Source organism: Mastigoproctus giganteus, chromosome 4 (assembly GCF_048544385.1).
Source record: "Mastigoproctus giganteus isolate SK-2022 chromosome 4, ASM4854438v1, whole genome shotgun sequence".
Lineage (NCBI taxonomy): Eukaryota > Metazoa > Arthropoda > Arachnida > Uropygi > Thelyphonidae > Mastigoproctus > Mastigoproctus giganteus.
In genome coordinates, this window is record NC_143578.1 from 88,517,533 (window position 1) to 88,541,547 (window position 24,015).

General features: G+C 36.1%; 1 protein-coding gene across 1 annotated transcript in view; it reads left to right on the plus strand.

Moving 5' to 3' along the window:
* Positions 1 to 24,015, plus strand: part of LOC150086891 (dynein axonemal heavy chain 7-like) — a 1,233,418-nt gene that overhangs the window by 669,186 nt on the left and 540,217 nt on the right. Inside the window, exon 35 of the mRNA XM_090372313.1 lies at positions 2,152 to 2,349. Coding sequence (XP_090228439.1) covers positions 2,152 to 2,349 — 198 coding nt within the window. The remainder of the gene's footprint in view (positions 1 to 2,151; positions 2,350 to 24,015) is intronic.

The window sequence follows — 24,015 nt, forward strand, 5'->3', positions numbered from 1 at the left end:
TGTGATTTTGAAGCTAAGGATATTTACAACTGTGATGAAACAGGGTTGTTTTTTAAAGCTCTTCCTGAAAAAACAATGAGTCTAAAAAACGAAAAGTGCCAGGGCGTAAAAATTTCTTAGGAACACTTGACTGTACTATTGTGTACAAATATGCTGGGAGACTTTGAACAACCTCTTGTTATAGGAAAACCACAAAATCCTCGTTGTTTCAAGGGCATAAAGTTGAATCTTTTGAATGTTGACCGGAAGTCTAATAAAAAAGCGTGGATGACACGAGATATCATGAGCGAATGGATAAGTCACTTTAACCAAAACATGATTCGTCAAAACAGAAAAATTATTCTTTTCATGGATAATGCTGCATCTCACCCGCACATTGAATTGTCCAACATTCAAATCGTTTTTCTGCCACCAAACACATCTGCAGAGTGTCAGCCCTTGGATCAAGGGATAATAAAAAATTTTAAACTTCACTATAGAAAACGTGTTTTAAGACATCTCCTTGCAAACATGAACGATGTAACATGTGCGAGTGACCCCTTGTAAAGAAAATCAGCATCCTAGATGCGATTCAATGGATTTCCTCTTCAGTAAATGCAATTAGAAAACAAACTCTCGTGAACTGTTTTGTAAAGTCTGGCTTCTCAAACGCAAAAATTGAAGTTGTGAACAGCAATGTGGAGCACCAAGAAGAACCAGAACTTCAACATCTATTGATAATGTATGATACTTCAGCTACAAGTGACCCCTGGCTACAAAGATATAGACTCGAACCTCACTACAGAAGATGGTGCTATAGATATCAACGACATTATCATCGATATTTTTCAAGAAGTTCCTCATGAGGATGAAGAAATGGAAGGAGGTCATTCTGTCGAAGAACATATTAACGACGAACCACCGATGAAAATAGAAGAAGCGTTCGTACAAATCAATCGTTTAAAAATGTTTTTCGCCGCTGAAGAAGATACTGAAGGACTTTCAATGGTTTCTTCACTCTAAACAAATGTTGAAAACAAAATTATCAGCCGGAAGAAGGTGCAGAAGAAAATAAGTGATTACTGTATGTATTTTTCTTAAGATAAAGTCATAATATGCATAGCACAATTGTATGTATATTATTTACAAAAATATTGTGCAAAATCTGTATATAATTTAATTTAATTTTACATTAAACGTTTAACGATTTTTCTTTCTTTCTTTTTTTTTTTCTCCCTCAGACTTCTTGTTAGTGGACACTTCTCTCTAACGGACACATTTTCGTTCCCCGTGGCTGTCCGTTAAAGGGAAGTTTCACTGTATATATATATATATATATATATATATATATCTTTTTTTCAATTAAAGTGCATCTGGCTTATTTTTAGGTTCAGACAATTTTTTATCTGTATCTTATTGTGTTTAGGCTGAAAGTTTTGAATTTGATATTACACTGGAATAAGTATAACTGTTTGCCTAATCAACTGCTTTTTCTCATTGAGAAAGTTTTTTCCCACCTTAGTTTAGTCTTAATAATTGGTGTACTTCTGAAAAGAGTGTAAACAATTTTATTTAAAGAAGAAAAAGAAAAAGAAAAAAAAAAGAACTAATATCAAATGATCTGTGATCATTCTGTTATTAATATTGGTAGATGTTTGGCAGATGTGTTGCATCTCTGCAACATATCTGCCAAATGCATGTGTACTAAGAGTGAACATCACATACAGCCATTGTGTTATCGTTTCTTCAAATAAAATTGTTTTATGCTTGTTTCAGAAGTAAAACAATGATATTTTTATATTAAACTAAAGACAGAGGAAAAACTTTCTGATTGAAAAAAAATGAGGTTGATTAGGCAAAATTTAAATTTATAAATTATAAAATCTAAACAATATGATACTTAGTCCAATTTCAACAACAAATTATTCAAAAATTTTAGCCCAAATATGACAAAGGTCCAGATGACAGATAGCCTGAAACAGTAAATTAGCAAGAGAGAGATCCCAGTCTCTCTCTCTCTCTCTCTCTCTCTCTCTCTCTCTCTCTCTCTCTCTCTCTCTCTCTCTCTCTCACACACACACACACACACACACACACACACACACACACACACACACACACACACACACACACACTTTTTATTTTTTATTTTTTATTTATTTTTTCTTTAAGGCTGTGCGACCAAAACTTCAAGCTGGAAAAGATAAAAATGTTGAAATTTCACCTCTGGCATTGTTTGCATTTTTTGTTAAGAAATGCAAGGAAAATCTTCACATTGTGATTGCAATGAGCCCAATAGGAAATACTTTCCGTGCCCGCTTACGACAGTTTCCTTCACTTGTAAATTGCTGTACAATTGACTGGTTTCAGGTAGGCACATGTTTACTTTTATATTATTGAATTGTTATTTATTATCGTGCATATTTATTTTCCTAAAATAAACAACTAAAATCAAAAATTTAAACATATTTGCAACTCTAATTTCTTATCAATAGTTACATTCTGACCTGGAGAGTCGCACATCTTGCAGTTTTCCACAAATTCAATGAAAATCTCTCTTTTGGGGGCGAGGTGATCTTGCTTTCTTCTATCATTCCTGGTTTCCCGATCATCGAATCTTATACACCTAATGAGGAACTTGAAGCGTCAATGGTTCATTACTAAGTGAAATTTTTCAATGCCATTTCCATCAGTTCCCCATAACTTTTCCAATCTCTGTTTGTTACTCCGAAGTGCTCCAGCTAAATAAAGAAGGCCAATGGAAGCTTTTATCTCAATTTTTTCTGTAAATTTGGCATCTCTTTCCCACCTGTAGTTTGACTGAACAGTTTGAATATACTGATTTGTGAATTCAACAGTTTCATCTAAAATTTTGTCTGTAATAAGGCAGTTCCATGCATCGGAAAGTGTGCTGGCATTTCTTGCATGACCAATAACTCCAGGAAATTTTGTTAGATTTTGACATCTGTGCTGAATCTTTGTTGATCTCTTTACTTTCCTCCACTTTGTCCTTTCCTATGAAAGAACTGTCAGTGTCGTCCTCTTTGTTGCAATTTTCCTCCTCTGATGTAGCATCTTGTGCACTCTCCGAGTTGTCTCCTCTTGTTTCAACGTAATCCTCATCAGATTCTTTTGTCGCAAGCATAATCTTCATCCTGAACCTGAATTAAGGCTCGGACAAAATGTTATTCCAGTAGTGTCAGACACAAAATTCTTGGGACTTGTGTTTGATAAAAAGTTGACTTTTCTCAAACATATTCGTCAACTTCGTACAAAATGCACGAGGGGACTCAATATCCTCCGCTCTCTCTCCTCAACGCGTTGGGGAGCAGATCGATGCACCCTACTACGGCTTTACCGTGCACTTGTACGACCCAAATTAGACTACGGGTCCCAGGTATACTCTTCAGCTAGAGATAGTGTCCTCCGATGGCTAGACCCTGTCCACCATCAGGCTATCCGTATCGCTACTGGAGCTTTTCGAACATCTCCTGTCCAGAGCTTATACGTCGAAGCAAACGAACCATCGTTATCCCTTCGACGTAAGCAGTTGTCTTTAAACTATGCTTTAAAGTTGAAATCCCTGCCAGACCATCCTACGTGGACATCGGTTTTTGAGCCACGTTGGGAAAACTTGTACAATACCCGTCAGACTGCCAACCGACCTTTTGGTATTCGTGTCCAAGAGCTAATCAGAGAGTTTAACATCATGGTAGACAAGGTGGCACAAACACCAAAAGAACCTACTCCACCCTGGCATGCTCATCCCCCACCGTGCGACTTTTCCCTTAAGACATGGGTAAAGTCTGAGACCTCATCATCTGTCTACCAGCAGCTCTACTCTGCACACCAAGCTGAGCACTCAGACTTCCTGCCCGTTTACACAGACGGCTCGAAGTCTGAATCATGCGTAGGATCTGCTGTTGTCTTTCCGGACACCATAATATCTCAGCAGATTCCTCCCGAATCCAGCATATACACTGCAGAGCTGTATGCAATAGAGCTAGCCTTGGATCACATTCGAACTTGTCAATTCCAAAGGTCAATAATATATTCTGATTCTTTGAGTGTATTACAGGCTTTATTATCTACGAGACATAATTCTCATCCAGTTCTTTGTCGGGTTCAGCAGAAGAGACATTCTCTTCATGAATGCAAGTTTGATATCCGCTTCTGCTGGATTCCTAGCCACATTGGGATAAAGGGAAATGATTTGGCTGACGCTGCAGCCAAATCAGCAACACCCACTCATAATCGTTGCCTGTCAGTCCCCTATACAGACTACAGGCAAATAATACGCAAAAAGATACATTCCCAATGGCAAGAACTGTGGCACAGACAGAGAACAAATAAATTATATCAAATAAAGCCTGTATTACAAACTTGGCAGTCTGGTCTGCGCAGGAATCGGAGTGAGGAAGTTGTTCTTGCTCGACTCCGCATAGGTCACAGTCATCTGACACATTCTTTTCTGCTGAGGGCGGATGACCCTCCTATGTGCGAGTCTTGCGACACCGTTTTAACTGTACAGCATATTTTAATAGATTGCGTTCTTTTTACCCATGTTCGCAATATACATTTTACCGCTTTTACTCATCCGACTGAGCCTTATACACTCAGTCGGATTTTATCAGACAACGACCACGTGTCGGCAGTTTTTAAATTTTTAAAAGCGATTAATATATACCCACATATATAAATAACAATTTGACGAGGTAACCTTTTTAAAGGTTACCAGAATTTATCTTTAATGTTATTTTAATCGTTTCTTGGCGCAGTATAACCTTAGTTGTTTTTGCGCCAATAAACCCAAAATCAAATTCAAATTCAAACTCATCAGATTCTGTCCCATCATCAATGCTTTCATCATTTACTTCCTCAGAAAACAGCAGGGCATGAATAATTTCAGCATCGCTTGCATTAATTGGGTCTAAGCAATCCATACATGGCTAGCAAAAGCAATGCAGCACCACTTATGTGGATATCTCACAGATACAAATAGCAGACTGAATCGAAACTAAACGTTTGGAAAAACAAAACCAACAGGCTTGGGAAAATGAAATCAATTCCAATGGCTTCCAGTAAGCAATAAATTGCGCTACATGTGCAATGCTACATCTTCTTCCAAGAAACAAAGAATATGATGTGTGTATCTGAGAGATACATAGCGACCAACGAAGGGTTAATAATTTTTAAATACCAAATATTATTCGCACTAATGCAAGATCAATCTTCGAAAACTCTGAAATAAATTCCCAATTTAATTTATGTTCATGCTCTTTGATAATCTCTTCAGAGAGAACTTGATGTTTAGAAATTAGATTCCAATCACCTTTTTATAAAATTCTTCTATAAAACTTTCTGAATATTTTATTCTCATGAAATAATATTCCAATTAAGATGATCTCTAAATTGCCTAGCAGATTGTTGAGTTAAATAATAATAGTTAAATAATAGCTGTCTTTTTATCTAACTGAAACTTTCTTTCTTTCTTAGATAAAATTAAAAGATATATACACCTAATTCTGTTTTTGCACAAACTTTTTTTACACGAATTTGATTTAACACGAATTCAAAATAAATATTTCATTCTCTTTTTACACGAGTCATTTTGATTTAACACGATTTCTATGAATTTTTTTTTGCCTAAATTGTAAGAATTTTTTTTTTATTTGTGGCATATTAGTATCATTTCTATATTACACGCACCAATAGATTGGATAACAGCTAGTGTGTGCGTTTTGAAACGCGTGCTTTTGCTTACCAATGTGTACGTCTAGGTATCTATGAATCATCAACGTTTTTATTGAATTTGGTGCACATTTACGGTATTCGTGCATTGTACCTTCGGAAGACATGTAGTAGTAAGCTCTATTTCAAAGTGAAAGAATCTTTAGTGAAATTTGTGCACATATAAATTTATTAATTTTGCCAATAGTCAATAAATTGTAAGTTTACAAATTTTTCATACCTTTTTTTATTAATTATAACTGAGATATTTTTCGGTAGCCCTTATATAATGTCGAATAATTCGCCTATTACCAAAATGAAAAGGAAAACGATTTCTTTGGAACTTAAAATTCAAATTTTAGATCGTCTTGCAACTGGACAAGTGGCTACGTCTCTAGGAAAGCATTTTGGTGTACATGAAGATACCGTAAGAACTATTAAGAAAAATGAAGCTGCAATTAGGAAGTCGGTATGTTCTGGAACAAAAGTAAGTGTTAATTCATCATCATATACAAGAGATATTGTCAAGGAAAAAATGGAAAAGGCTCTGGTAATATGGATAGAAGATCAGTCACAAAAAAGAGTACCAGTAGATGGAAATGCCATCAAGCAAACAGCACTAAGAATTTACAGACAGATTAAAGAAAAGGAGCCAAGCATTTCATCTCAGTTAAACAGAAAGTATGAATTTTCTGCGAGTACAGGTTGGATGACAGGGTTTCTTAAAAGGAATGCTCTTCATAATATAAAAATTAAAGGTGAAACTGCATCTGCAGATGAATCGGCTGCTAAAGTATTCCCGCAGGAACTTGCAAAAATTATTGAAGATGGAGGATCCACTCCTGATCAAGTGTGGAATGCAGATGAAACTGGTTTCTTCTGGAAACGAATGCAACAGAACGTATGTAACCAAATCGCAGAAAACTGCTGGTGGTTTTAAGATAGCTAAGGATCGCGTGACCTTATTATTTTCCTCCAACGCTTCAGGAGATTGTATGTTGAAACCACTGCTGGTAAATCGAGCCCTAAACCCACATTCAATGAAAGGTGTGGATATCAATAAACTGCCTGTTCACTGGATGGCAAACAAGAAGGCCTGGGTGACCACTACTATTTTTACAGAATGGTTCAACAAATGTTTCGTCCCAGAAGTCAGACGTTATATGAATTTGAAAGGTCTCGAATTTAAAGTTATTCTGATTCTTGACAATGCACCCGGCCATCCTGTCTTGGAACACCCAAACGTACAAATTTTATTTCTGCCACCTAATACTACATCTTTGATACAACCGCTAGACCAAGGTATAATTGCGACAATTAAAACATACTACGTAAAACGAACATTCCAACACGTTTTGGACAAACTGAATGATGAAACACTAACAATCATTGATGTGTGGAAGAAATTCTCAATTATGGATTGTATCAATCAAGTTGGATTAGCGTTAACTGAATTAAAACCAGCAACTTTAAATGCGTGTTGGAAAGCGGTTTGGCGACAATGTGCAAAAAGCAAAGATCCCATCATCCCTAATACGACCGAATTTCCCAACATTATTACAATGGCACACAGAATTGGTGGAGAAGGATTCGATGATCTATCGTTTGAAGATATTGATGAATTGTTAACCGACAAAGCCCTAAGCGAAGATGAAATATTAGAGGTTGTCCTTGGGACTCCTTATCCCACAGAACGTAGTGATAATGAAGAAAATGATCCTGTTCTAAATGCAGATTTAATAAAAGAAGGTCTGGAATTGGCCAGAAAATTAGGTAATCATTTTGTCAAAAATGACCCTAATGAGGAACGCGCTGGGAAGTTTCAACGTGAACTGAAGTTGTTGACAGCCTCTTACAGAGAATTATATAACGAACACGAACACAATGATTATATAACCAAAACACGAACACAACGATTAATAACTGAATTCGTTCGTAAAACCGGTGAAACATCAGCACCAGAGGAGACGCGTGCTGATTTTGCTCAAGAGATCACAGAAAGAATTTCATTAATAGAGGAAGAAGACGATGTCCACAACATTTCTAGTGATGGCAGTGATATTCCAGTCGTACGCAAACATATGCGCCGTTTATTATCAGAAAGTGAAAATGAATAAAATCTTGTTATGTGTAAAACAGATTTTTTTTGTTCATGAAGAATTTTTTTTCATTTCATATGCATACAAATTTATTTTAATACATTTTAATTACATATTATTACATGTGTATTTTGTTTAAATAAAATAATAAGCTTAAAACGAATATTTTTATGTGTTTTTTTTTAATTATTTTTACTGATTTTTTTAGATCCGGAACCAATCTTCTTTTCTTCCATAAATACAATGTCTTTTTTTACACGAATTTTTTTTACACGTATTTTTCAGGAACGTATCTATCGTGTAAAAACAGAATTAGGTGTATTAGTTTTCTTTATTTTTTAATCTCCAGTGAAACAAAATATGCTGTTATACTGTTGATGCACTGTTAATGTTATCTGGGTGCTTGCTGACATCAAAATGTGTTACTGGATACATAATTTTAAACTTTATATACTCAATAATTGTTCCTTCATCATAGTATAGGTCTTTAATTCTTGCACATAAAAAATCTTGTAAATAATCTTAAATAAATAAATAAATAAATTTTCTGTTTATACTCCGGGATGACCAAATGGTCAGAGGAGTTTACAAGATACACAGAATACAAGAAACAGCACCATATTCAGCAGTCACGGGCTTGAACCCCGGTCACTCAAGGCATGTGTACTTATGCACCCGCGCGCCTGACCACTAGGCTACGGCAGCCTTAAGTACTTATTTTTTTCAAAAGTCTGTTTTATATTCTTCATATGGGTATCTTATTTCTGACACTTCAACATAACATAATTCTAAATTCAAATGATCAAAAATCATGTTACAATGGATTCTGGTTATTTGGGACACATCAGGATAGTGCATTTTGGCTCAATTAAGTGGCTGCCCCCAATTACGCAAAGTTTTACGTAAATAGTTTAAAATACACTGGATCCCCCACTTTACGATTGATTCTCTGTACGATCAAATCATGTTACAAATGGACTCACCATAGTAAAGATATATTAAGCACAAATTTACACTTTATTACCTTACCAATTAAAAAATTAAATGATACATGAAAATCAGAAGAATATTTTCCACAGGTTAGCAAAATAAAAATAAATTTACACTTAGGTGCATAGCTTAATTAATACATACTGTTATATGTACATATTAACTAGGTGCCTCCGTAGCCAGTTGGGCAGGAGCAGCAGTGCGTAGCACACACTTCTTGATTAGACCGGAGTTCGAGCCTGTGACCACCAAATACGGAAGATGCAGAAAGGTCAGGGAATGACCATCGCATTAAAAACCAAATAACAAACAAACAACAAACATATTAACTAGTTGATATTTCTGTTCACTGACATTTTGGGGGGGTTTAAAATTTAAAGCAGTAAAAAAGGTAAGCGATCAATAACAAAGAACACACCATGCACAAATTGCAACTAACACGATACGTGAAAGTGAGAATGGAGTAACAAGTTACAAAGCATAAAAAATAGGAAAGAGGAGAAGATTCTGAAAATTTATTTATGTTTTTTATATGATTGAAGATTTCATGGCAGGTGAAACATTTCGCACATTTTATAATAACGTGAAAACCCACACAATTCCAGGTGCTGATATTATAGCATATTCAATAAGATCGAGTTTACTATTTATTTATAATAGATTGCACTAATAGAAAAGCCAATAAAATGGAAACTTCTAATTTTTTATTGTTTTATGGTTGTGAACTGCAGAAATCTGACCGGACCACGTGGTATGGTTGGAGACAATCATAGGGGGTAATCTCAAGTGCTGCGGTCTCCTTCCCCAATTAAGTGGCATATTGCCCCAATTAAGCGAAGGAAACCCTGGTTATTTTCTCGATTAGGTTCTTTCTTTAAGATTTGCCCCAAATAAATGGCTGTCCTGATTAACTGGTGGAAAAAAATAACTGGAATCCACTGTATTTTCTTTTTGATTTTCAAACCTATTTTCTGTATTAGATTTTTTCCTGGATTATATACTAACCACGTACCTCCATTATCATTATTTAACTTTGATAAAAAAAAACATCAACACATCTCCATAACAGTCTCTCCTGATACAATATTTTATAAAAATTTTACTTTCTGTGGTTAATGAGGGTTTAACCTATGGTAACCATAATGATAGCTCTTCTAATTGAAATTTATATCTCTTATCATTGTCTATAATAAATAAAATATTTTCATCTGAATTTTTATCTAATTCGGTCCTTATTTCAACTCCCATTAAAACTTTTTTAACATCTCTTCAAAATCCAAATATTTGATTAATTGTAACAAAAAGCATATTTCTTAACTTCCTTTAGTTAATTCTAGTGTCTTAGACAATCCTTCATTAAAATTATCATTTAATTTTATCTTTGAGACTATTTAAGCAATATTTAGTCTCTAGATGCATCCATAGTACCATTGAATCTATTTATATCTAAAGTATAGTTTAGTATAGTATATTTATATCTAAAGTATTTATATACCGTACTAGATAGCGTTAGTTGAACTTCGTTAGCAGTTAAATTGTACGTTTAAATAAATGCATATAACGACTTAGATTACAAACGTAATATAATTAATTATATTTAACATAATTAATAACATAACATAATTAATTATAATTAATTAACAAATTAATAGAATCATGACTCAGACCAGAGCAGCAAAGCAAAAGGCTCAAGCTAATGGAAGTGCTGTGGCTCAGAGCAGAACTGAGGGGGGGGCAGTTGTCCTCTGACTCACAGCCTTATAAAATGCACTGTTTGCTTGATGTTTGCAGAGCAATCGGGTACGGGACATGATACGGCCGAGGGAGATGTCTTTGTGTGTGCGCGATGCAAGGAGTGTATCGATATCAGGCAACAACTCGGCGTTCTTGTGGACCTATATGAGAGCTTGAAGGACAGGGTGGATGCCCTCGAAGAAACTAAATTGAGGGGCCCATCAGGCTCTCAACTGCCCACATCAACGCCAGAGCTTGCACTTGGGCATCGCGTGACACAGAGGCAACCCCCAAGGCAGAATGCGCTGGTCCCGAAGGAGCTAGTAGTTGTTGGTGACTCTATTGTCAGGGAAACGGGGAACATGCTTTGTAAAAAAGATAGGTGGAACAGGACCAGGGTATGTCTGCCCGGGGCAAAGGTTGATGACGTAGAGCGAATATCATCTTTTAAGGGCACAAAAGGTGATATAGTTGTACACGTTGGCACTAATAATATTAAGAGTAGGAGACCGGCAGAATTACTTAACAAGTACAGGTCACTGTTGAACAAAAGCCGAGAATTAGGGTTTAATTTGAAAGTGTCTGCAATTCTGCCCAGACACGATAGGAGGGAGTATATGATGAGAGCCTTGTCGATCAATTTGGCCCTGGAAAGATTGTGCAAGGCTCAAGGGGTAGAATTTTTTTCAGCCTGGACTGTACTTGTTAACAGGAGAGATTGCTTCTACAGGGATGGGATACACTTAAATAGAAAGGTTTAAAGAATATTTGCTGATGCTATCGAGGCAGTGTTAGGTAGTCTATTTCCCTGTACAGTTCCTTATTATACTCATCAGAGTCATTAGGCCTATAGCACACTCCTACTCTCAATTTTGATGTCCCAATGCTTATGTCACACCAAACTGACTCAACACTGCACTGTCCAGCGATGTCGACTGGCTTCACTTCCTTGGTTTTTATGTGTTTCTTAACTAATAGCATAACCCCTCCCCCCTTCCTATCCTGTCTATCCTTTCTGTAGACGTTGTACTCCCCAAATTGCAGTTCTGCATCCCTTATATCTGTGTGACACCACGTCTCTGATATCCCAACAATATCTGCCTTTGATGTTTTGAGCAATACCTCAAATTCATCAAATTTATTTACTAAACTCCTAGCATTGGTGTACACGCAAGTATACCTGCACCTGTTTCTATTCTTAGCTACCCTAACACAACCCATGTGTTTACTTGTACCGCAATGGCTCCCAGCAGTCTCTGAAATATCATGCATCTTGTTTTTCAGGCTTCTGCTCATTCTAATAGAAGCAGTGCAAGAATCTCTTTCACCTCTGCCAGTGGCTACTGCCAATCTATTGGTCTTTGTCTCCCCCCAAGCTAGCAGTTTTCCGACCCACCTAACACTGCCTCGATAGCATCAGCAAATATTCTTGCACCCTTTCTATTTAAGTGTATCCCATCCCTGTAGAAGCAATCTCTCCTGTTAACAAGTACAGTTCAGGCTGAAAAAAAATTCTACCCCTTGAGCCTTGCACAATCTTTCCAGGGCCGAATTGATCGACAAGGCTCTCATCATATACTCCCTCCTATCGTGTCTGGGCAGAATTGCAGACACTTTCAAATTCAACCCTAATTCTCGGCTTTTGTTCAACAGTGACCTGTACTTGTTAAGTAATTCTGCCGGTCTCCTACTCTTAATATCATTAGTGCCAACGTGTACAACTATATCACCTTTTGTGCCCTTAAAAGATGATATTCGCTCTACAACGTCAAACTTTGCCCCTGGCAAAGGGGCAACCTTTAATAAATAAAATAAAAAGATATTTTATTTTTTTAGATATTATTATATTTTAATTTATTATTTAATATTATTTAATTAATAATATTATTTAATATTATTATTTAATAATATAATAAAAAGATATTATATTTTATTTAAAGAATAAATAAAAAGAATGAATTACACAAGGGGCATTCAATAAATTATCTACCTAACTATGAAGGAAATTAAATAGAGGCAAAAATCAGTTTTTATTTTCCAGTGTAACTCCCCTGAACTTCAATACACTTGTTCCATTTTGTTAGCAATGAGGAAATACCAGACAAATAAAATCCTTTGTCCTGTCCATCAATGAAAACAGAAACAGCAGACTTCGGTTCATTTTTCAGAAAAGCGAAAACAAAGAAATCAGATAAGGTTTCATCTCAATTGTGGGTGTTAATAATAGATTATAAAAAAATTTCCAGCTTGATAAAATGCAATAAACCTTTCTAATAGATTTGTGTTACCATGACTACCCTAGAGGCCATACCATGACCATGACTTTGAGTTGTGTCACTTTTCATATACGAGGGCTATTCCAAAAATATGCAGACTGAGATCATTGCTCTGAGTCACTTGGGAGGTTAATCTGCATTTACAAAGAATTTTAAGTCTGGTTGGCAAAAAAAATGACAAACATGCTTCTTACTTTCAAACCTAGGACTTTCAAATTCCTTGAACTTCAGCTAATATGAACTGTTTCTGGCAATGCAAAACCTGCATACAGCGTGTGCAAGAACATGCATGTGTGTCTATACATCTCATTTACTAAAAAATGATGGATTGATTCTTTATAATATTAATTCATAATGATGAGTAAGATGTGGAAAGTGCCAAAGAAAAACAAAGCCATTATTACTCACGGTTTGTTTCTTTGGTGAATACCTGATAGATGAATATATGATTTCATATAAGCAACAGACAAGTACAGGTCAAACAACACTACGGAGCATATAAGATAATATTGCTGATTTGATGGAAGCTTGCACACGCAGTTTCATTGCAACTGTTCAAGGTTCAATATCTACTGTTCTTGAAAGAAAATTTAAATGCAGATGAAACTATGTTCTTAACCCTACAATGGCATTGTTCAGCATGTGGTTTTGAACTATAGCTTTCCAAAATTGAGGTTTTCCACTTCCATCGTAGATCTAAGACATGATCTATGTCATTGGCCGGCAACCTGCAGCTTGCAAGCTGCATGCGGCTCTTTAACTTTTATCCCACATGAAGCACAATATGAAATGAAGTTAGAGGATTTAAAAATCAAGGACATGTGGAGCCTTAAAACTGAAATTGATGATTTGGAGAGGCAAAAGGCTGCCCTTGCAATTCTACACAAACGGAGGTGATAGATGAGTTGAAAAAGCAAGACCAAATTGTGTTCGATATGTGGAGTAGCTTATCGGACACATTTTTTTTTTTTTTTTTTTTATGAAAACCCCAAACACAAAAGGTATCAAAACCTATAGTACTTAGAGTACCGTGCATGGGTTGAAGGAGAAGTATGGGGAGAGGGGGATTCCGGAAACTTCGCTCTAGAGACTAAACATGGGTTTCACCACTTCAAGCCTCCAATAAGCAAAGTGGTGGTATTTCACCAGTTGATGAAAGTCATCTACCACCTGCAGTATATAAATTTGAAAATATTTTGGACTTCTCTCAATGTTTCATTTGACGTATTTCTGCAGGCATATATTTTCGAACATGACTATATTAAAAATAAATCAAGAAACCATCTGAACAATGCAAGTCTCTCAGCGTGTTTAAAGATGAAAATTATGGCATACTTGCCTGATGTTGAGAGACTCGCTCAAGAAGTTCAGCAGCAAAAGTCACATTAATTCGTACCTAATTGGACATTTGTTACGTTTTTTCAGTATTAATAAATAATATTTCAAAATATATATTTTTTTAATAAAACACCTTCCCACTCTATTCCATTTTTAACCCAATCCCCTCCTCCAGCTTGAGCTGAGGTGCGGCTCTTCGGATTCTCTCTCTCTCTCTCTTTTTTTTTTATTTTTTTTAAATTAGATCAAAAATGGCTCTTCACTCAAAAAAAAAAAGGTTGCCAACCCCTGATCTACATGATAGATCTTGTCTTCCACTGACCTTAGAATACAATATAAATCATAAAATAATTATTAAAAATTCAATTCACAACAATATGCTCCGACATATATTGGAAATCTCCCTCCTGGGATGTATGATTAATCTGGCAGTGGTGTCACCCAAAATGAACCAAAAATGATGGCAAATCACCAACTTTTTTGTGATTTTTTTTTTCTTTTACCAGAATGATCTCACCAAAAATGAAGTGTAATAGTTCTATGGCACAAGCAAAATTTGCATGGTTTGGACTTGTTGCACACTGGCTGCTATCAATGAAACCATTAATGAAACCATCAGTTCAGCTGCAAAGTGACATTCAAAACATTTCTAACTTACCTGCACTGTGGCAATTCTTGGAGTGAGCATATTGGTATCAAAATGACAGTTTTCCATATCACAAAGCACAATGAGAACAACAGTGGTTTGAGGGAAATAAATGACAAGCCTAAATGAGAACCAAATTATTTACGATTTGCTACTGTTAACCTAGGGTACAATCCAACCAAATACCTTTAAAATGTTTTGGTACAACATTTGAGAGACTGAACAAAGGGCCCTAAACAAAGGAACCAAACAGGGAACTAGGACAAATATCACTAAGCCCATAGGAATTGCACTCTATTAAAAATTTTTCTTCTAACAAGATTTTTTTTTTTTTCATTTGGTGTCATGATATATATTGAAGGATAGTGTATATACTGCATATCTATTTTATACATAAATTTTAATATAACAAAACTCAAATATATTAACAAAGATAAACTTTGCCACACAGCAATAAAATTGAGAATACAAACAAGCTGATTCAGATCAACAAAACTCAATTTTCAATATAGGAAATAATTTTCTCTATCCTTTTATCCTTATAACCAGCCTAGCCTACTAAGCAAACTGCTTAGGCACCAATTGTAATAACTTTGGAACTTTGACTTCCTCGCTTAAAATCTGCAATCCCATTTTAACAAAGGAAGTCCATTTACTTTGAAATAGAATGTCTTCATGCATAATGAGTTCATGAAAAAGTTTTATTTGATTTACTTCTGGAATCTCCACAGAAGAACTAATTTTAAACTGATATGGTTGCAGTTTGACTTCCAAATGTCTTTATATTCCCATGGAATATTTCTTCTATAAAAGAATGGTATTAACTCATTCCTAAGTGCACATAAAAGTAACAAAACTCATTGTCAAGCAAAATATGCACTACTTTTATAATTTAATCAGAAGTCAATGATTTCCCATTTCAGCATTATGCTTCTGTAGCACCTTTTTCCCAAAACCTCTCTCAAACAGCTGTTACCTTTTTAATTATCTTTATCATCCTAACAACAGAAATCATCTTTCATGTGACTTCTGCTGTTAGAAATGTTTCTCGTCCTAGGTTACTGCTGAAACTCTTGAGAGGAAACTATAACATGGCTGATACACTAGCATGAACACCTAGCTTTCAAGAGTGAAGTAAAGCTGAAGTCAGAATGTCTATCGTAGATAATTTTAAAATACAATCTTTCTAACAATTTTAGAAAGTACATTTTAAATCTCCTTACATTAAAAATGCAATTTTTATCATGGTTATATCCATAACATTTATACTTTTGGTTCTGACCTACATGGCAATGTTTAAGAATAACAGAATGCTCATAGCAAGAAAGTGTCATATAACAAAAATTAGGAGCTTAATTCTTATGAGGGGAAGTATGGAGTCTATGTGCTTTTACACTTCCCATTAAAATTTTTATTTCATTTTATTGAAAAAAATAAAATAATATAAAAATAAATAATTGCATTCAGCCCTTGGAGCATGCATTTTGCATTAGATAAATCTCTCTGATGACAACTACTTGTACAAACTAATGAATCAGTACTCTCTGAAGAACTGTTTTCAAAGAACTTTCCAGATAACATGTTCACAGGCCAATTAGTATGTTGCTGTAGGCTGAAAAACCTAGAATTATTTGGGAAGAAATCTATCCCCCAAGTGAGATTGGCTAACTACAGCATCCCAAGCAAGCATATTTGTGTGTATCGGAGAGAGAGAGAGAGAGAGAGAGTAGGGGGGAAAAGGACATCGTCAAAAGGCTTTAAACTTAAAATATAACGCAAGTATCAATTCTAAAATACAGTTGTGCCCCGTATCCGCTGATTCGGCATTCACTGATTCAGTTACTCGCAGTTAACCACGGAAAAAAACCGAAAAACATTAAGACATACTACTCACATGTCCAATACAATGCTTCCCTTTATTTTTACAATGTCAATTTTAAATCGAATAGCTTCCCTTTATTTTTTACAATGTCACGTATGGTTTGGTCACCAACATTATAAGGGTTTTGTTTTTTAGAGATTTAACGGATGCACTGTTTTTCAAACTTTTGAATAATTTCAAGTTTTTGTTTAATTGAAAGCACAACTCTTGCGTTTGTCCATAATTTTCACGATTTCTAAACAAAAAAAAAAAAAAAAAAAAAAAAAAAAAAAACAGTTACTATAAAAAAATTCTGAAATCCCTGACATAAATGACAAAACAAACTGTCCTTTTGCAGTGCAATGGAACACAACAATCAACATGATGCACTAAATCAAACTAAACATTTGGTCTCTTGTTTTTTTTTGAGTGGTAGGTGTGAAGACAGCGGGGGTTATAAGATAATAGGTACACTAATCTCCCAATGACAACTTATAACGCCGGTTCTTGTGGCTTATTTACTACTTGCAAAATATCTGTTTATACCTCTTCTAGTTATTACTTGAATTTTATGATTTCTGCTTTTTTTTTATTATTATAATTTGGAGTGTTGAAGTATCTTGGTTAATCGAATCCCAGTAAATCAAAAGTCTGCCGTACTTTATTATTACCGTATTTAATGTTGATAATGCCTTACTGTGTGTTTAATTTATCAATTAAACTTTATTATACATATGTATGTACAAGAAAATGTACAAATACAAATAAGAAAATCATGTTATATATGGGGGCAGCAGATGTTCACTTATATCTGCGGTTTCAGCCATTCACAGTAGGTCTTGGAACATATCCCCCACAGATACAGGGGTTACTGTATTTACTTTCTGAAAAAATTAGGGCAGTAAATAGTCACACTTCCTAGAGCAGCAATTCTTGATGTTTTCCTGCTGCAATGAACATAACATGTACTATTCTCACGTGGACAGCACACTACACAACATAAGACAAAAAAGTGAATTTAAAAAGCATATTTACAAGTACAAAAAAATTTTTCTGCATATTTTCTGGCATGATCAAAATCAGTGGAGTTGCCAAGAAAACAATCTTTACCATATTTAGCAATCAGGTGGGGCTCAAACCACAGTCACCTCAAAAATGTGCCAGCCCACTTCACATAACCACTTGGCTATGTCAACCGATAATATCTATAAATTTATTAGAAATTTTCTGTGAACACCTATTACACTTTCATAGCATACTAATGCACTGGCTGAGAACTGTTGTCAGAGAACAACTAATATTATGATGGATTTATGTTTAGTTGGGAAAGAAAAATAAAAAAAAAAAAAAAACAACAAACCTCATATGGTCCATTTGATGGTCTCGGTGACTCTGGCTCCTGATCTATATCAATGCCCGTTACCCAAGTAAATTTTGAACAAACAGAGGGGTGAAGTGGAAGTGGGTTTTTTTTTTTTTTTTTGGCTGATGCTGCATAAGCTTGCTTTCTTGCATCAAATGCCTCTACTAATGCTAATGTATTTGAGGTGTCAGAATACCAAAACATATTAGTAGCTCTATCATAATCATCTGAAAAATTTACTCTTAATTTTACATTAAATTTAACAGAAGGGAATTCCTCTCCACCTTGAAAATAAATTGTGAATTTAAAATCCATGTTATCACTTAACTTCATGTCATTGCCTAATAAAACACCACTAATTTTTTTTCGATAGATTATTTAGTAGTAGCATAAAATGAATGGAATATCCCTTTAGGTACTGAAGGTTTAGAGTGTTTTTACCAGACTTGGGCTCTGACATGTTGATGATTCTCTTTCCAATTGCACTGTATGACCCATCAGAAATAGATAATGCATTTTGTATACAAAAATTTATTTTGTCAACATAACCATTATTAGCAGCATTGTCATTATCTTGAGGGTTACCTACTTTAATAATTCTCCTGTTCCTTGCAGAATAAACATTTGAAACAGGTATATAATATACTGAAACAAATTCAACAAATGGATAGTTGCTACATTATTATGATCCTCAGGATATTTTAAATTAGCAATTCTTTTACTATTTACATTACACATATTATCCTTTGTAGACAATACATTCTTATTTTTCACTTGAAAATAAATTGTAAACTTGATAGCCTTATTTAAAGTTTCTTTTTCAGTTTTGTTATTGTTTAATGCTTTTATATAATTTTCAAGATTAGTACTTTTATCTCACAATTTATTTAACATTTCTAATTTTTTCTTGGTCTCTTAATTATGATTATCTAATAAGTGTACTTTTTTAATGCTTGATTCAGTCTAAGTTTCAAGGCTTAATTTCACATTATTAATTTCTTGTTTAAGAGACTCTTTATGATTTTTGTTTTACTATTTAATAGATCTAATTTCTGATTGTCTTCTTTTATATATGATTAAATATTTTAACTTAAGGCTATTAATGTTCTTATTTGTGGTTGAATTATAATTCTTAAATTCATTATAATTTTTGAGATTGATGAATTCGTTTCATAAAAAGTAAATTTTCTTTCTGTGGTTTTTCTGTAATATGGCTAATGTTCTCATCTACTGAAATAGGTATATAATATACTGAAACAAATTCAACAAATGTATTAGTTGCTATATTGTTATGATCTCCAGGATCTTTTAAATTAGCAATTCTTTTATTATTTACATTACACACATTATAGCAATACTTTTATTATTTACATTACACACATTATAGCAATTCTTTTATTATTTACATTACACACATTATAGCAATTCTTTTATTATTTACCTTACACACATTATAACAATTCTTTTATTATTTACATTACACACATTTGGGTTAGTGCAAATGCATCATTTTTATACACAATGAACTAACATGGTTAGTTTATTGCATATATAATTGACATCGTTTTAATTGCATCTCATATTGTGAATACCTTCACACAACGATTTCCCATAATATTGCACTAGCTTGAATGAGTAATGCTTCACCAATGACAAAGACTATTGTTACTTATTCTAGGTGGGTACCACCTCCCAGACAGCACTGTTCGCAAAAGGGTATGGGATAAAAACTGCGTTATCCACATCTCTGTCCCTATTAAACTTAGAAAGCAAAAAGATAGAGGAAAGTGATAATGGGAGAGGAAGAAGAAATGCCATCAAAAGAGGAAAGGGGCAGTTACTTCTCACTCATAAATTCCTCAAATAGACGATACTTTCCCATTAGGGCAGACTGTTTTTACCTATTCTTGGCCTCTTCAATATCATGAACTTATACATGTCATTAAAACAACACGCAACAGTGCCGCTGGACCAGATGGAATCTCTTACATTATGTTACAAAACCTTGGTGACAGAAATTTACAAATACTGCTGGTCTATTATAACCGGATATTTATGGAGAACATTTATCCCAGCTCTTGGCATCATGCCACAGTCCTTGCCTTTTTGAAACCTGGAAAAGACCCTACAATTCCATACAATTACCGACCAATTTCCCTCTCCAGTTGCCTCGGAAAATTACTTGAAAAAATTATTCATAATCGACTTGCATGGGCCATCGAAGCACAACATCTAATGAGTAATAATCAGCATGGCTTTCGTAAGAACAGGTCCTCCTTAGATCTCATGATCAAGGCAGAGTCTGCAATTCGCAATGCCTTCGTAAAAAATGAACATCTCGTTTTGGTGTCCATAGACATAGAGAAGGCATTTGACACTACCTGGCGTCATGGCATTCTCAGCGACCTCCATGCCCTTGGTCTACGAGGCAACCTTCCTATTTTCATCAGGAACTTTCTCCAGACTCGTTCGTTCCAAGTTCGATACCACAACTCGCTTTCTATGACTTTCTTACAGGAAGAGGGAGTGCCACAAGGTTCAGTATTGAGTGCAACCCTCTTTGCCCTTAAAATTGATTCTATCACAAAGGAACTTCCAAATACAGTTGAGACCTATCTTTATGCGGATGACCTCTCCATATCTTGCCATTCTCAGAATATGAGATCCATTGAGCGGCAACTACAGTTATCCTTGAATAAGGTCCAAAGGTGGGCAGGACTCAATGGCTATCGTCTATCTCAGCAGAAAACTGTTGCAATCCACTTTTGTAATCAATGAAAAATGCATGCAGATCCTGAACTTCAGATGTCAAATTTTACCATTCCAGTGTCCAACAATATCAGATTCTTGGGATTAATCCTTGACAGAAAATTAAATTTCTTAGATCACATTAAATCGCTGCGTACTTCCTGCCTCAAAAAACTGAACATACTCAGAGCTTTATCTGCAATGTCTTGGGGAGCAGACCGTACATCTTTGCTTCTATTATATAGAGCATTGATCAGATCCCGTTTGGATTATGGTGCTCCAATCTACGATTCTGCTCGAAAGAGTACACTACGCTGGTTGGACCCTATACAGCATAGTGCATTACGGATTGCCCTTGGCGCATTCAGAACATCTCCTACCCACAGTTTATACATTGAAGCACATGAGCCCCCTCTTTGTCTCCGCAGGAAAGCACTACTTCTTAAGTATGCAGCCCGAATACAAAGTTGCTGTCAGCATCCTATTGGGCCATATCTCTTTAATCCACCACTGCAAAACCTTTATAGAAATAAACCCAGTAAAATAAGACCGGCAGGCTTACGCCTAATTGAAGTAACACAGAATTGGAATATTCCTAATGTCAACAGGCTAGATGTAGTGAAATGCCCTCACCCACCTTGGACACCTCCTCCACAATTAACTTGTGATACTTATCTTCAAAAATGGGGAAAGAATCTTCTACCGTCACTCAACGTGAAACAACTCCATGCAAGCCATATTCAGAAATATGCTAATTTATTGCCAATATATACTGATGGCTCCAAATCACATTCAGCCGCTGGAGCAGCAGCAGTATTTCCCTCTACAATCATTTCTGCTTCCCTTCCACCTGAGTATAGCAGCTTCTCTGCAGAACTTCATGCAATAAAGTTAGCTTTAGAAAACCTGAATCGCTACCCATCTCTAAAATATATTGTATACACTGACTCTCTAAGCTCAATTACAGCAATACAAAACTTTTCTTACAAGGTTCATCCTATTTTAAACCAAATCAGAAGCCTCTTATTAAAAATTGAAGAACGTCATCAATCAGTGACCTTTTGTTGGATCCCAGCCCACTCGGGGATAAAAGGGAATGAACTGGCTGACAAAACTGCCAAAAATCCATCAACTTATGATTTAACCCATGCTCCTATTCCAATCTATGACTATAATAATATCATACAAGCAACATGTCTTGCACTGTGGAGAGAGCTATGGCACACCCAAAGCAATAATAAACTTTATCAGTTGAAACAGGATCCACAACTTTGGCGCTCTAGCACCAAAACAGTACGCAGAGAAGAAGTAGTGCTTGCACGAGCGCGGATAGGACATACATATCTGACACACCTTCACCTACTTACAGGAGAGGATCCTCCTCATTGTCCACACTGTTCCTCGCACTTATCAGTCAAACACATTCTCATTGACTGCCCTCACTATGATCAGGACAGAATATCCATCCTCCTTTCCCTAAAAAATCTTCCGGAACCGAAGACATTAAAAAATATTATAGGTGACGATGCAAACATCAACGAATTCTTCTCGTTTTTGAAAAAAATTGGATTGTATGATAAATTCTAACCCATCACTGTAATAAATCATAAATTGATTCTATCAGAAATTTGAATTTTATCATTTTCCTATGAATAGGCGCACTATAGCCCCAGCAGCTCGTGCGCCATTAAACCCCCATCACAACAACAACAACAACCTATTCTTGGTAACTTGGGCAGTATCAAGCTCTCCCCAGATGGCACTGTTTTGAAATATGGTATGGGATAAAGTTCTCGATTATCCTCATACTATCCTTATTAGATTTAGAAAAGAGATAAAGATGTAGGAAGGTGATAGTAGGAGAGGTAGTGAAGGAAATGTCATAGAAGGAAGAAAGGGACAGTTGCTCCTTCAATCACAGCCTAGGTTCCAGGCTAACATCAATGGAATCCGGCGTGTTTGCCGTGCGCTGCGACCCGTGGAAATTCGGAAAGGGGGATCCTGGTGGTTGAGGGCCCAGCTTCAATACACCACTTTGGCCCCCTGCTTCGACAAGACGGGAGGTCCTGGAAGGCCCGGCTAGGATCAATCGGCTAGTAGGCTCGCCTGCGAGGGTCAACCGTGTCAATGCCACACCCCTACCCTCATGGTCCGAGGGACAGGATTCAGGCTGGCGGCGGTGCGGATATGGTGCCTGGGTAGCCCTGGCGTTCCACTCCCGAGCGCATTTATTGCATGCCGGGTAGTGGGTGTCCCTTTGGGCTCCGTGGTGGGTGGGGAGCCCGGGCACTGAACCACTTAAAATTTACATGAATCCTGATAAACTTACTTCCTCAGGTGCCCAAACCCGGTCCCTATCTGCAAACAGAGACGAAGACACAGACAGTATTATTAGTACAAAGAGGCAGCGAACTGAAGTACCATTGGGGCCTGTTCCAAGGTTCCTAATTATACACTCCACCGGTGAAAACCGATTGGTAAAATGTCACCCTTTTTTATACAAAAAGGGTTAGATGGGTTAGCAGGTTCACCCAAATCAGTTAAGAGGCTTCGTTCTGGGGATCTCTTGATTGAATCTAAAAATGACAGGCAATCTGAACATCTACTCCGAGTAACATCAATCGGAGGAATACCCATAACAGTGACACCACACAGAACACTCAATTCATCAAGAGGTGTCATTTCGGAGTGGGACCTTCTCGACGTAACCGAGGAGGAAATCTGCTCCAAATTAAAACCACAGGGAGTTATTGCCATCAAGAGAATTACTGCGTGAAGGGATGGAAAACTTATTAAAACCAGGAGCGTTATCCTGACTCTTAATTCTTCTAAACCTCCTGATGAGATTAAAGCTGGATACATCAATTGTTCAGTGCGTCCATATGTTCCGAACCCTTTACGGTGTTTTAAATGCCAGAAGTATGGACATTCTCGAATGGCCTGCTGTGGAGTCCTTGCATGCGCTCGATGCGGTGCAAAGGACCACGAAACAACAGTATGTTCAGCCGCAAAACCCACCTGTATTAACTGTGAGGGAGAACTCCTGGCCTACTCACGAGCATGCCAGAGGTGGAAAGAAGAAAAAGAAATTCAACGGCTGAAGGCAGAGCTAAATATATCATACCAGGAGGCAAGGAAATCGGTGAAACCCCTGAATATCAACAAACCTACCTACGCCCAGAAGGTAGCAGGGAGATGTTCCGTCGGAACTCAGACGGACATGACCATTCCTCCAAAGGAGTCTTTCACTC